Consider the following 13,273-nt stretch of genomic DNA (forward strand, 5'->3'; position numbering starts at 1 on the left):
CTCCATTAGCTTCCATTGGCACCAATCCATCATGTGATTATGTTTACTACTAGCTGACTAAAGTTTATTTGATCAGATGACTCAGTTTACATGTGCAGGGGTGCTAAGCCAAGGTAGTCATTGGGTCATTTGCTATATGCATCACAGCACCATTTATCCTATTAGGGATGCACCATTTGATGTTCAGGGGGGGTGGGGCATTGGAGTTTGGGTCAGACAGAAACATTTGTGTTGGCTGCTGAAGGCGGCAATGTTTTTGTGTTTTTTTGCCACCTTTGGCGGCAAAGTATTAAGTTACTTTCTATTTTAATGTAGGCCTATACTTAAATTAGGTGGGGGAATTTTTTGTACTCATCAGTGGGGCGATTTTGTTTGTTTCACTAGAAGGTGAATTTATTTTTTTCAAAAAACTCCCATGTCCAGAAAACCATGTTCTTGAAAAGGTAGGTCATAATGCATTACATATGCAGTGGCGGCGCTAGGATATTTTTTAGGAGGGAGGGGGAATTGGGGGTAAATGAATTTTGGGGAGGGGCAACTCAACCAATTTTGCGTAAAACTTACTGCAAAAAGTGGAAATTTGGGTAATTTTGGGTTTTTAATGTGGTGAAACTTGGGGGAAAGAGTTCTGACTGGGGGAGTTTCCCCCAGGCTATTACCCCCTGGCACTGCCACTGCACTGTTAACACAGGGCATAGTGCAATGGGTATCTTTGGGGTTTGGGGCATAGCAGGCCTATAATCAATTCTGTCCTGTGCCGAGATAGGCTGGGCACCCCTCTGTAAACAGAATAGGAAGTTATATCCTATCTCTATCTGGTACTTCATGAGCTAATATATTAAATAGACAATTTTGTGCCACAATATTTTTGTAGTTGAAACCTTATCAATCCAAATATGCAAAAAGTATGCACAGGATTAACACAGTAAACGTTTACAGCATAGGGGGCCTATTGGTCAAAGTGAAAATAGTTTGAAACCAGTGGGTTTAAAAACAAGCAGATTATGTTTTCAAGTGTGAAATATTTCCATGCAAAAAATAACATATTTACTGAAGTATGACAAGTTAAAGGTCACTGCATGTTCATGGTGCAGCAGATTGTTTTGGAACTATAAATATACTTCAGGTTTACAACAATGCCTTTGGCCTGCAGTGCCTTGTGACACCACATGTTTTTGTGTGCATTACCAATTTCAAGGCTCCTGATAACATGGTTAAGGAACCACTATGTTTATTATAAAAACTGAAACTAATATTGCAACATACAGTTCCTGGATGCAATATGTGAATGAAGCTAAAATGTCTGCTGTTATAATTGCTGTATTTTTGGTTAATTTGTGTTCTGGTTGTTGGTCTTATGTTCCTCAGCATGGAGAACAACAGGCTGCAGTTGCCACAACAACAGGCACTACTACTGGTACTGGTCCTACACCACCCCCAGTATGCCCAACATCAAAACAGGGGCTGAGGTATGGAGGTAAATTTCCAGAGTTGCCTGTTATTAATATCACTGCTGAGGCAAAACGAAATGGATTTTGTACACTGCCATATGATTTGGAAGAGTTCCATCGCAGATTGAAGTTTGATCCGGATACTAAGTATAATGCAGTAAGTAAATCGGGTAGATTACATATAATTTATATGCAGTTTTTGGTTTTATTTCAGAAATAAGTTTATAATTTTATCTTTGGGAAACCTTATGATGTTTATCATCATGACAGATTTCATGAAAAAGGCTAGTTTTCAGTGGCGGTGGCACCAGCAATTTTTTTGGGGGGGGGGGGGGTGGAATTTTCTCAATTTTTGATTTTTACTGGGGGATACTGCAGGGGCGGATCCAGGAATATTCAATAGGGGTGCCGAGCCACACAAAGTCAGGCGACGCTCTGCAAAATTACACAAAGTCAGGCGCCGCTCTGCAAAATTACACAAAGTCAGGCGCCGCTCTGCAAAATTACACAAAGTCAGGTGCCGCTCTGCAAAATTACACAAAGTCAGGCGCCGCTCTGCAAAATTACACAAAGTCAGGCGCTGCTCTGCAAAATTACACAAGTCAGGCGCCGCTCTGCAAAAATGGGGGGGACCAGGGCACCCTCCCTAAATCTGCCTCTGATCTGGGGGGGGGGAGAGTTCTGACAGTGGCAATTTACCCCCATTAGGGTGATGTGACAAAAATTGATCACACATTTGTACACACCAGTGGCTGCAGAAGCATTAAAAAAAATAAAGGGGACAAGCATATTTTTGTTCTGGTTTTACTGGGACATTTGTGTGCAAACTTTCTCTCTTTATCTATTTTGGGTTTTTTGAGGGTAAAAAGGAAAGGAAGATGCACAGGGCAATTATTGTTTTAATTTTTCTTCTATTAGGATTTTTAGTACATGCCCCCCCCCCCTTCCGCTGCCTTTGGTGCACTCTCATACTTGAGTCTGTACCCCTATGGGATTTATTAAAGCAATCCAAAAAGTGATTGTCTGAATTCTTTTGGAAGATAATCCAACCAGGTATGCTGCATCAACCTCATCTCTATCTTTAGATTGTTTTGCATAATTTCTTGCATTATTGTTTGCATTGCTTTACCTTGGTCTATTGTCCAGCCCTGAACTGTACCTGGGTCAGTTAATTTTACCTTGGGCGTGACCTGGGCTTTAGATTTACTTTGGTACATGACCTGGGCTTTAGTGTTAGATTGGTATATGACCTGGGCTTTCTCATAGAGGTAAACTATCTTTATTTTGTTAGCTTACTTTTGCTTGAATTGTAATATTTGACGTCGTTGGGCAGGAAAAACCTATGTATTATTGGTCCCTGAATATGTTTAAAGCGTAAAAATTAATTGGGCAAAAATTTCCACTTTTTCTATTGTTTCACACTTTGTCATATAAATATTGTGAAAACAACATTATCACAGTTATTATTAATTGTTACTGATTTCAGAGTGGTTTGATCAGCAGTAAAGGCTACCCAGTGCAAAATTTTGAAGTCCCTACTAAAGATGGCTTCCTTCTTGGTATGCAGAGAATACCACATGGTAAAAATAATTCGCATATACAAGGTGAGTCCAAATTATTATACCACCTGAAGGGTAGACTAGGTATTTTTGGTCGAAACAGCCAAAAAAAAAAATTCATTTGAATATCCAAAATATCCCTAAATTACATTAAAACCATCAGAAAGCTCTTACAAATGTAAGCGGTAATGTTGTTAACAATAATGCTAGTGCCAAGTTGTCAATCCTAAACTTTCCATTCCGATAATATTTTTTAATTATAACAAGACACCTACGTATAATGGGGCAGTCATTTCAAAGCAATTTCCTATGTGTTGAACATGCATGTTCAAAGCGGTTGCCTAATTTGAAATGAAAGTTACGAAAGTCATTTGCTTGACCAACCTAAGGCTAGTCAAGCTGGCTTGACTAACCTAAAGCTAGTCAATCCGGTTTGTATTTTCAAGTTAGTCAAGCCATCGATATTGTAAGCTAGTCAAGCACCGCATTACACGTTAGTCAAGCAGGCTTGACTAGCTTATCAAAATTGCAAGCTAGTTCAGCAGGCTTGACTAGCTTGAGCTACGGGCTTGACTAACGTTAGGTTGGTCAGGCGGGCTGGACTAACCTGCTTGACTAGCTTTAAGTTTTCTACCATAGTAATAGATGAATACAATTTTTGAATAGATCGACCTGCACTACAAGCAGGATGCACCCATCACCTGTGTATGTCAGCAATAGATTGAATACATACCGCTACTTTCAATGATACTATAATGTTACAGCTGTGAGTGATTAGCATTTCTTTGACATCTATGGTTCAATGCATAGGTATCGTGTGAATGTTGTAGTGCAGGGCGATCATTTCAAAATTTATATTCATCTATTGCTATGGGTGACAGTTCTGAAGAAACTGTTTGAAATGCTTAGCAAATGATGAAAATATACATTTATGTATCATTTTGGGACAAAATAGCTGTCTCATTTGACCTTTGTGAACTTTGCAAATGAACTATCACTGACAGCAATAACATAAAAGCATATTTTGACAGTTCAGAAGTAATGTTTGAAACATGATTGTTCAAAATTGAGAACCATGTAAGATTGCAACTGTTTCATTAAAATTTCTTCAAATTTATGTTGAAAATTCCTTCAAAAAATGTCCTCTCTGAATTCAGGCTCGTAATCCATAGTTAAAATTGACCATAGATTAAAATTATATTTTCTTGAAAAACACTAATATAATGTATATCCTACAAAATCATATTCCTTCAAACTAATATTCAAACTAAGTTTTTGCCGCCCCTGTTTTTGCCGCCCTTCATCTTCCGCCGCCCCTTCATTTTGGCCGCCCCCTGCTTTACCCCGGGGGGCTGGCGCCCCCAAAGCCCCCCCCAAATACGCGCATGGTCGGGGTTCCGTCAAAATGTGTCCTCTCAAAAAAATTGGACATACATAGATACGTTTCTGGCATAACTTAAAAATTTGAACACTTGACGCCTAATTTTTTTTCTGATTTCCTATCAGACTATAAGTGTTAAAACTCTCTTTCATCTTGTTTTCTATACATCTTCAGGACCAAGACCTGCAGTTTTGTTACAGCATGGTTTATTGGCTTGCTCCACTAATTGGACCGCAAATCTAGCCAATGAGAGCCTTGGTTTCATCTTGGCTGATGCTGGCTATGATGTCTGGTTGGGGAATGTACGAGGTAACACATACAGCGTGAAGCATCAGCGTCTGAAACCGACAGAGAAAGATTTTTGGTATTGGAGGTAGGTAAGACACCAGGGTTTACTTTAATGCACAAATCACATGTATTTGAAAAATTTATTATGAGAATAAAGCATGTGATTATGGCTGTTGGAGTCAGTAGTAAACAAATATTTTAACTGTCTATGAGTGGGCTGGTCGAAATATAATCACGAGGTGAAAGATGGATTGTTCCATGGAACAATACATCTTTCATCGAAAGTGATTATATTTCACCATTATACTAATTTAAGACAGTTAAAATTTATTTTATCACTCATGCATAAATTCTGTTACTAAAATACTATTTTACATTATGTTTTGCCGTGATATACTTCACATTTTGGGATCCACCCCATAACTAAATTGGCGAGTCCAAGAGTCAGTGCACGGCTTGGCGCAGGCGCACTACGGCAGAGCACTATGATGGTAAAGACTATCACACGGAGAGGGTGATGGTAAAAATGATAAATGGTAATCGACCAATGAACTGTCTAGAATTTATGTATGAGTGATATAATTAGAGAATAAATGATAGGATTTTGTCTTTTGCCTATCAATATCGTGTCATAATGGATGGGCTGGCCAATATTTTGAGTAGTGGATGCCGCGCAGCCGGTATCCACTACGATAAAAATATTGGCCAGCCCATCCATTATGACACGATATTGATAGGCAAAAGACAAAATCCTATCATTTATTCTCATTCTTAAACTGCCCTTTTTCAGAAAAAAATAAAGTTACTTTTGTGAGGACATCCCCGTTGTTTTAAAAGAACGAAACCATCATGAACATCTAAGCCGCCGAATCGCGTTCTTAGTTCTCGCACGTGTATTACGCGAACACATTATCGCGCGATCATTGAGGAGCAACAAGCGTGCCGCCGTCATTTGCGTGGCGTAGCGCTACCTGACTAATATCACTATCAACTATTGTGAGATATTATACACCGAAAACCAATCAAATTACGTGAATTCTTTACAAGAGGCGCACCCATTGAATAAGAATAATAAATAGCACATACTTTTTAGATTCTTGAGCATTTTGAGTCAACAGTGGCGGAACCAGGGATTTTCCCTTAATTTTCTTATTGTCCCCAGTTTATACCCCCTTTAAAGCCAAAAACACAAAATTACAAACAATTCTACTTTTTGTGGCAATTTTATGCACAATTTGTTGATTTTGCCCCAACTGAAATTCAATTTGCCTCCCCATGCCTCCCCCCCCAAAAAATCCTGATGCCGCCACTGGTCAACAATTAAGTGAAATAGAGACACACATTGTTAAAATAAAGAAAATACCCCCTGGACAATGTTTTATATACCCCTTCAGATGCAAAATTCACAATTGAAAGGGTCCCATATAAAAAATATCAAATTTTAATAATTTGCAACAAAATTTGTATTATATCGCTAATTAAAAAAAAAAAAAAAATTATGTGATATCAGAAGGACATTCTTTATATTCAGAATGCAATTGGCTGTGTCAGGACCCACAGAAAATACTGTGAAAAGGTGAGTGACCAACTCCTTAAGCTTTAAGATTTATGTGATGTTACGTTAATTTTTTTCAGTTGGGATGAAATGGCCAAGTATGACCTTCCAGCTATGGTGGACTTCATCCTCAATACAACAGGCCAGAAACAGATTTCATACGTTGGTCATTCACAAGGCACTACCATTGCATTTGCTGGTTTGTCCATCAGCAAAGATCTGCAGAGTAAAATCAACCTGTTTGTGGCTCTTGCTCCAGTGGCTAATGCATCCCATATGACCAGCGCTTTGAGACTGCTTGCACCACCTCAAGTGTGTGATCCTATGATGGTATGTATGCATCACAAGAATTTTGGCTGTTGATTACGATCTTTGATACAAATCGTCATATATAGTGCAAAGAAATCTAGCTATGGAGATGTCATGCACTGTCCAGAAAACCGTGTACTCGGGGAGCTAGAACTAGAAACACCACCTTTACCCCCCCCCCCCCCTCCAGGACTAAACCAAACCAACTTTTAGGTTCCTGAGATAACCCCAACATAATCAGGATGTTCCCAAAAATATAAACTGACCCTGAGGGGGCTTTTCCAACATGGCATCCAAATTGGCTGCCAAATGCAGGTAATCACTAAATGACCATTTATGAATACTATTTTTTAACCAATCTTACTTTTTTAGCTGAATCCAGCATAAACTCAGGTTGATGTAAAGAATAAAAAGTCCCAAGAGTCAGTGTGTTTTCAAAATGGCGTCCAGTATTTTTGGGAACATCCTGATTATGTTTTGGGGTCATCTCAAGAACCTAAAAAAGTTGGGTTGGCTTTGTCATGTGGGAGGTGAAAGGCGGTGCTTCTAGCTACCCGAGTAGTGTGACAAACATTTTTTTATTTGATTAACCCTGGATAACCCAGGAATCCTCTTATAAATCTTATTTCCGTAGGGATCTATTTGACATGTTTGAACACTGGACGCTACTTTTGTATGGAGTACCAGTGTCCTCTCCAAAGGACGGAAATCTCTCATGGTTCATATATCCAACTCTAAATGCACCATGGGGAGAGTGGAAGTCTGAATTAAATCTGCAGATATTGCCAATTAAATTCAAATTTTATTTTTTCTAAGTCAATATCCCAGCAAGTTTTCCACAGCCGGGGATCGAACTTGGGACCTCATGCACCAGAAGCGAGAGCTCTAACCACTGATCCAAGCTCTCCCTACAATATTTTGTTTTTAATTTCACAGCACTATTATTTAAGCTTTGAAATCATAATTATAAATATAACTGTGATAACCAATGCGTAAAGATACGTCAGAGTATATGAACAAATGATGATTTAGGAGAGTAAAACTGTACTAAAACATCATTGACATTTTTTTAAATGAATAGACGGAGGGAGGATGAGAGAGCAATTTGTTTTTCTCAAGATAAAATAACCAGTTTGTGGCCCTATGATATTGCTTGTGGTTTGAGATTTCTGGCCCACCTCAAGTGTGCAAAGTATTAGTATTTTAAGGGCTGAAGTTTGTTCGGCTTATAATTGGCGAAAATAATGAGCCTCATAACATTGTGTATTGATATAAACACAGCCAAAATAAAAAGTCTCTACTAGTTCCATCCCTATTTAATCAGAGTCTGATGAGTTTATGGCAAAATAATCCATATAATAATTTTCTATACACTTTCCTTCGAAAGTTGACACCAAATTTGATATCAAAAGTTTGATCATCGTGACCATAAGGACCGTTGTTTGGAAATTTGTGCAATTTTTAAAATGACATTTTAAAAATTGTATCACTTAGCGACACTAGCGTGAGTGCCAAGAATTACGTCGCCTGAATAGGCCGGCAAGTTAAAGGTTTACCCATGCATGTCAAAATGCAAATCAAATACCCCGCTATTTCAATTGTGCGCAGGCAAGTGTACAATGATTCTTGTACGGGTTGCTTAAGGCCACATAATAAGCTGATACCATGCATTGATTTTTGCGTGGTCAATTCGTAATTTGTCATTTTTAAAATCGAATTTCCAAACAACGGCTCCTATGGTCACGATGATTAAACTTTTGATATCAAATTTGGTATCAACCTTCAGCAGGAAAGTGTATAGAAAATTATTATATAAATTATTTTGCCATAAACTCATCAGACTCTGATTAAATGGGGATGGAACTAGTGGAGACTTTTTATTTTGGTTGTGTTTAGAATGGTGCATGCAATTGAGCACAGCACTTACGCTAGTTGCGCATTGCGTTATGCGAGACTGGAGCATGCTTATGTGAATTACGCGAGCTTAAGTTTGGACTGGATTAACTCACACAGCAACAAAAACCAAATAATTTTCACCAATTATAAGCCAAACAAACTATAGGGATGGGGATAAATCTATACATCCTTTTACATGGAAATCAATGAATTGATTAAAATTGTCAAACTTTCTTTGAGCAAGACTTCAGTAAAATTTGGTTTGCTAACATAACAAGGTTTATTCCTTCAATCCGTAGGGAAGCTCTTCAATTGATACATCACTACCAGTTCTTTCCACATAGACATGTATTTGATTTCATGGCTGACACAATCTGTGCTTACGAAGAAACAGTTATTTTATGTCAAAGCGTCTTGTTTCTCTTCGGTGGTTACAGCTGTCAGCATATGAATGCGACAAGAATACCAGTGTATATCTCGAATGCTCCGGCTGGTACATCGATATGGGATCTTCAGCATTGGGCACAGGTAAGAAAGAACACTCCCTACCATTTCTTGGAGGACATTTTTAATATCTATTTTGGTAACCTTTCTGGGGTGGGGTGTTCTGTGTTCACCATGTTTTGTCATAGGAAAAAGAGTAAATCTTACTGGAATTTCTTCAAAGTAAACCACATCATCTGCATCATGTGTTACACCATAACCAAGCTCTGAACTTGATAATGGGCTATTCCAGAAAATAGATGCACACCCCCTATAGAGGAATAACCAAGAAAATTTTAAAACTTTCAACGGAAACTGAAGGTAAATAAATAAATATTTACCTGCTAATATTTTCGGTAACTAAATGTTACCATCCTCAGGCAGTAATGACTGGTTGACTGTCTTCTTCACACTTGGATGATTTTGGCGTTTCTAGAAGACAGTCGTAAATCCTTGGAAGATCCCGCCCCGTCTCTGCTGAGCTTGACTTGTTTTTCCTGTCTGATGGCTATGGACTCCTTTATCTTCCGATTTAGGAACTTGCTTTCCTTCTTGACAATCTTGATATTGGGAATTTGTGACCTGTGTTCTTAAGATGTTCTACGACAGCAGAACTTTTGACCGCACTTTTGCTTTGTGACGTGTGTTCTTTAAGACGATCACCCAAAGCCTGTGCAGTCACGCCGATATACACACTCTCGCAGTCCGAACACGGAATACGGTACACAACACCTGATTGATCTACAGTCTTGGACTTGTCCTTTGGAGCAACAAGCTGTTGACGGAGAGTACTAAGCGGTTTAAAAGCGGTCTGAACGTTGTAGGTGCCAAAAATGCGCTTGAGTTTCTCTTAAACTCCTTTCACATACGGGAGAAGCGTGAGAGGCGGCTTTCTTTTAAAGCCAGAGCCAGATGTGACTGCAGTGTTGTTGATTTTGGTTTCTTTTTCTGAGTAGCTTTAGAAAAGTCCAGTTCTCGTATCCACATCTGGAAAGCGCACCCTTTATATGCGAAAGTTCCTGATCGCGATCCTCCTTCTCGGTTAGAGGAGTTCGGATTTCCTGACTTTTTGTCCAGTTGTGTCCAAAGTGTCCAAAGGCGAAAAAATCCAGCAGAAAAACAGTTGAAATCAGAAATCCTCAATTTGAGAGGTCATTTTGGACATTTCCATGATTTTTCCTTCATTTAATTGGATTTCCAGGCTTTTTCAAGTGATAATTTGCAACTGGAATTCCAGTCGTTTTCAGAAAGCAGACCTGGAAATCCAGACATTTCTTTGATTGAAAAGTTACTCCTCTAAAGAGGGTGTGCACTTATTTTCTGGAATAGCCCAATACTTGTCAACTATCCATAGAGAAATTAAAAAAAGTAAATATACATTTCTGACACCAAAACGATACACCGTGGTTGGAAAGTGAGATTCTTTACAGAGCAACTCGAGAATGGTGGTCACCATGCCCAACTACCATAACCTTAATGCAAATCTCAATATCTTACTTCATATAGGCCTAATCCTAATCCTAATACTAAAACCTAAAGTTTTTAAAAACCTGTTATTTTAAATTTACAAGTGACAGTGTATCCCAATATGTCACCAATAGTGGTTCATTTTGACAATAATGTTAATTCCATGGGCACTACTGCCTTTTTTTTTTACAGTGCCCCCAATTGGTTAATTACATGATATAATCAACTCAGCAACCAATCAAAATAGAGCTATTTAGATCTGTTATCAATATCCATCTATTCTTACATCTGATTGGTTCCATAAATATTCCTCTCTGTAACCAATCAAAATAGTTCTGAGGCTGTCATGCACCTGGTAGTGCCAGCCCATGAACATTAACACAATTTACATGCTTTATTTTTCTTCTTTTATGATTTTAGAGAGTTGGTCTCCCACCTAAAAATTTAGGGAGGTCCTGACCCCTGCATCTCGCCCCACCAAAAGGGACTTTTAGCACATACCAGTGCAGGACCATCTTTTAGGTGGCACTTTAAGACCCCTTTATTTTTCACTATAACCTTTCAAAAATAATCTCATCATGTACCAGTACTCGGGACACTGTCAAAATATTGGAGTATCTTCTCCAAATACAGCAGTCTGCAGAGTGTGTTTTAAAAAAGGATCCAAACTTTTATCCATGACTTTATAATAATTCAATACTTATTTCTGGTGTTATGGTTTTTTGTTTCAGCTAATTAATTCTGAAAGCTTCACCATGTTTGATTATGGTTGTGAGGGAAATATTGAACATTATGGTCAGGTAAGAGTCAGTGATTTGTTGTTAACAAGGGGCCGGCACTACAATGTGGGGGTGTACTCATGTGTGACAACACCTGGATTTACCACGGAGCCAAATGGGCCCAGATAAAACAAATAAAATTATTATAAAAAAAGTGGGAAAATCAGTAATGCACTGTGCACTGGTTTGGAATGAGAAATAGTTTCAATGGAGTAGGGGTGTAATACATGGATCCAGATAGCCAGGGTCCTAAATTTTAGCCCCAAGGCCTTGAAAAAGGTATTAAACCTGGCCTTGAGTTTACAACACCACTGTTGTGTTTTATCCTACAAGGAGAAGGTACCACATAAACAAGAAAACCTTATTTCTCAATTTGCGATGAAATGAGTCTGATGTTGATCAAAATCAAATTTCAGTTTTTAATATCATTACAAAGGATGTTGAATGATAATATTGGATATATCTAAAAAGCAATATTCCCATACTTATTTTGCTTGAGCATATCACATTTTTGACCAAGATACTTGTTGAACTCCTTCAACATCTGTTACCAGATCGTATAATTATTGATCCTCGCCTGTGGCGTTCTGTCAGATCCCACGACCAAACTGTTAAAATCCCAAGATCCAACCTGGTCAGCCACCAGAGGTCATTCCTTCCATCCTCAGCTCACCTTTGGAATGCTCTACCTGGTCCAATTATCTCTAACCAGAATTGGCTGAGCTTCAAACGGGAGGTTAACAACTATATTGCGCCAACCCATCAGCGCTATCATACCGATAGCAGCTGTTAATGCCTTGCATAGTTTAGACAATTTTGAGACAAATTAAATACCCCTTTCCCTTTGAAAAAAAAATTCAATCCTTAAAATATGTAATACATAATAGTCATAACCACATTGTTATTTTTCTTTCAGACAACACCGCCGGTATACAGAGTGGAGAATATCGACACTCCAATCGCAATTTTCTCAGGAGGTATTGATATCCTAGCAGATCCAGCGGACGTTAACATACTTATACCTAAACTAAAACATTTAGTACTCACAAAGCAAATAGACACGTATGGACACTTGGATTTTGTATGGGCACAAGATGCCTATAAGCATGTCTATAAAGATGTTGTTAAACTTCTTAATGATGTAAGGAAGGAAAAGAAGTTGGGTAATGGTACAAGACTATCTACATTGCAGTAGGATTATAGCTTGTGTAGGGAGTGGGTGGATGGTTCTTGAATCTGGGTTGGTTTCATTGGGGTGGGGTGGGTGGGCTGGAGTGGGGTGGGGATGGTAGTTCAAATGACCGTACAGCAGGAGTGCTCAATTATTTTTGCTTGTGGGCTACACAGGGCTAAAATGTTGTCAATGTTTGCTGGCCAAATATCTTGATTTGGTCGGTGGGCCGGATCTGGACCGTGGGCCGCCTATTATGAACCCAAGACATACAGGGACGTGCCACAAACAAGGGTCTCATTTGTTTGTTTGTTTTGTTTCTTTTTTGCCTGGGTTACTCATTCAGTGGATGTTTTCAGGTATCCTCTGTTCTTCCACAAGGCCCAGGCTCATTTTCGGTGTTATTTTTCTTTTTCGCCTGGAAACGTCCTCTTGAAGAGCACCTGCATTGGGCTATTCCAGTTGAAATAGGTACACCCCAAGGCATGACTTTAATCTCCCACACAGGGGGTGTAGATTCCAAATGGAATCACCCATTCAGGTAAACCCATTTGAAATTCACACTCCCTGTGTGGAGGACTACAGTCGTGTCTTACATAGGGGGTGTATGGGTTTCAACTGGAATAGCCCATTATTTGAATTTAGGCCTGATGGGCACTCTCTTGATACAACGAAGAAGCCACAAAGGGACAGTTTCTCAAAGAATGGTTAGTGGTCAGGTTTCTTTTAAGAATGGTTAGTGGTCAGGCTTCTTTTAAAAACCACCAGGCTTAAGCCCAATTAGTCTTATATACCAGTGCTTACAATTTCACACACACAGTATATCATTTAGGAAGATATATCAATCAAATGGATCCCACATTGGTAGGGCTAATCTGTTGGCTTACTCTCTAAATTCGTAAGATTAAAAATACTAATCTGGCGAGCGATTAAA

At 38.8% G+C, this 13,273-nt stretch overlaps 1 protein-coding gene across 1 annotated transcript; it reads left to right on the forward strand.

Moving 5' to 3' along the window:
• Positions 1-1,059: 1,059 nt before the first annotated feature.
• On the forward strand, positions 1,060-12,403 carry LOC140171563 (gastric triacylglycerol lipase-like). The gene is made up of 7 exons (XM_072194839.1): positions 1,060-1,608; positions 2,938-3,055; positions 4,566-4,764; positions 6,315-6,568; positions 8,744-8,967; positions 11,121-11,189; positions 12,085-12,403. The coding sequence occupies exons 1-7, from the start codon at positions 1,228-1,230 to the stop codon at positions 12,361-12,363; spliced, it is 1,524 nt and encodes a 507-aa protein (XP_072050940.1). The 5' UTR covers positions 1,060-1,227; the 3' UTR covers positions 12,364-12,403.
• The last annotated feature ends 870 nt before the right edge of the window (positions 12,404-13,273 follow it).

The sequence above is a fragment of the Amphiura filiformis genome, chromosome 15, assembly GCF_039555335.1.
Source record: "Amphiura filiformis chromosome 15, Afil_fr2py, whole genome shotgun sequence".
NCBI classification, from domain to species: domain Eukaryota; kingdom Metazoa; phylum Echinodermata; class Ophiuroidea; order Amphilepidida; family Amphiuridae; genus Amphiura; species Amphiura filiformis.

Coding starts and splice junctions, on each gene's coding strand:
- LOC140171563 (XM_072194839.1), top strand. CDS start 1,228: ATGTTTATTATAAAAACTGAAACTAATATTGCAACATACAGTTCCTGG. Junction 4,765..6,314: donor AAAGATTTTTGGTATTGGAG/GTAGGTAAGACA, acceptor AATTTTTTTCAG/TTGGGATGAAATGGCCAAGT. Junction 8,968..11,120: donor ATCTTCAGCATTGGGCACAG/GTAAGAAAGAAC, acceptor TTTTTGTTTCAG/CTAATTAATTCTGAAAGCTT.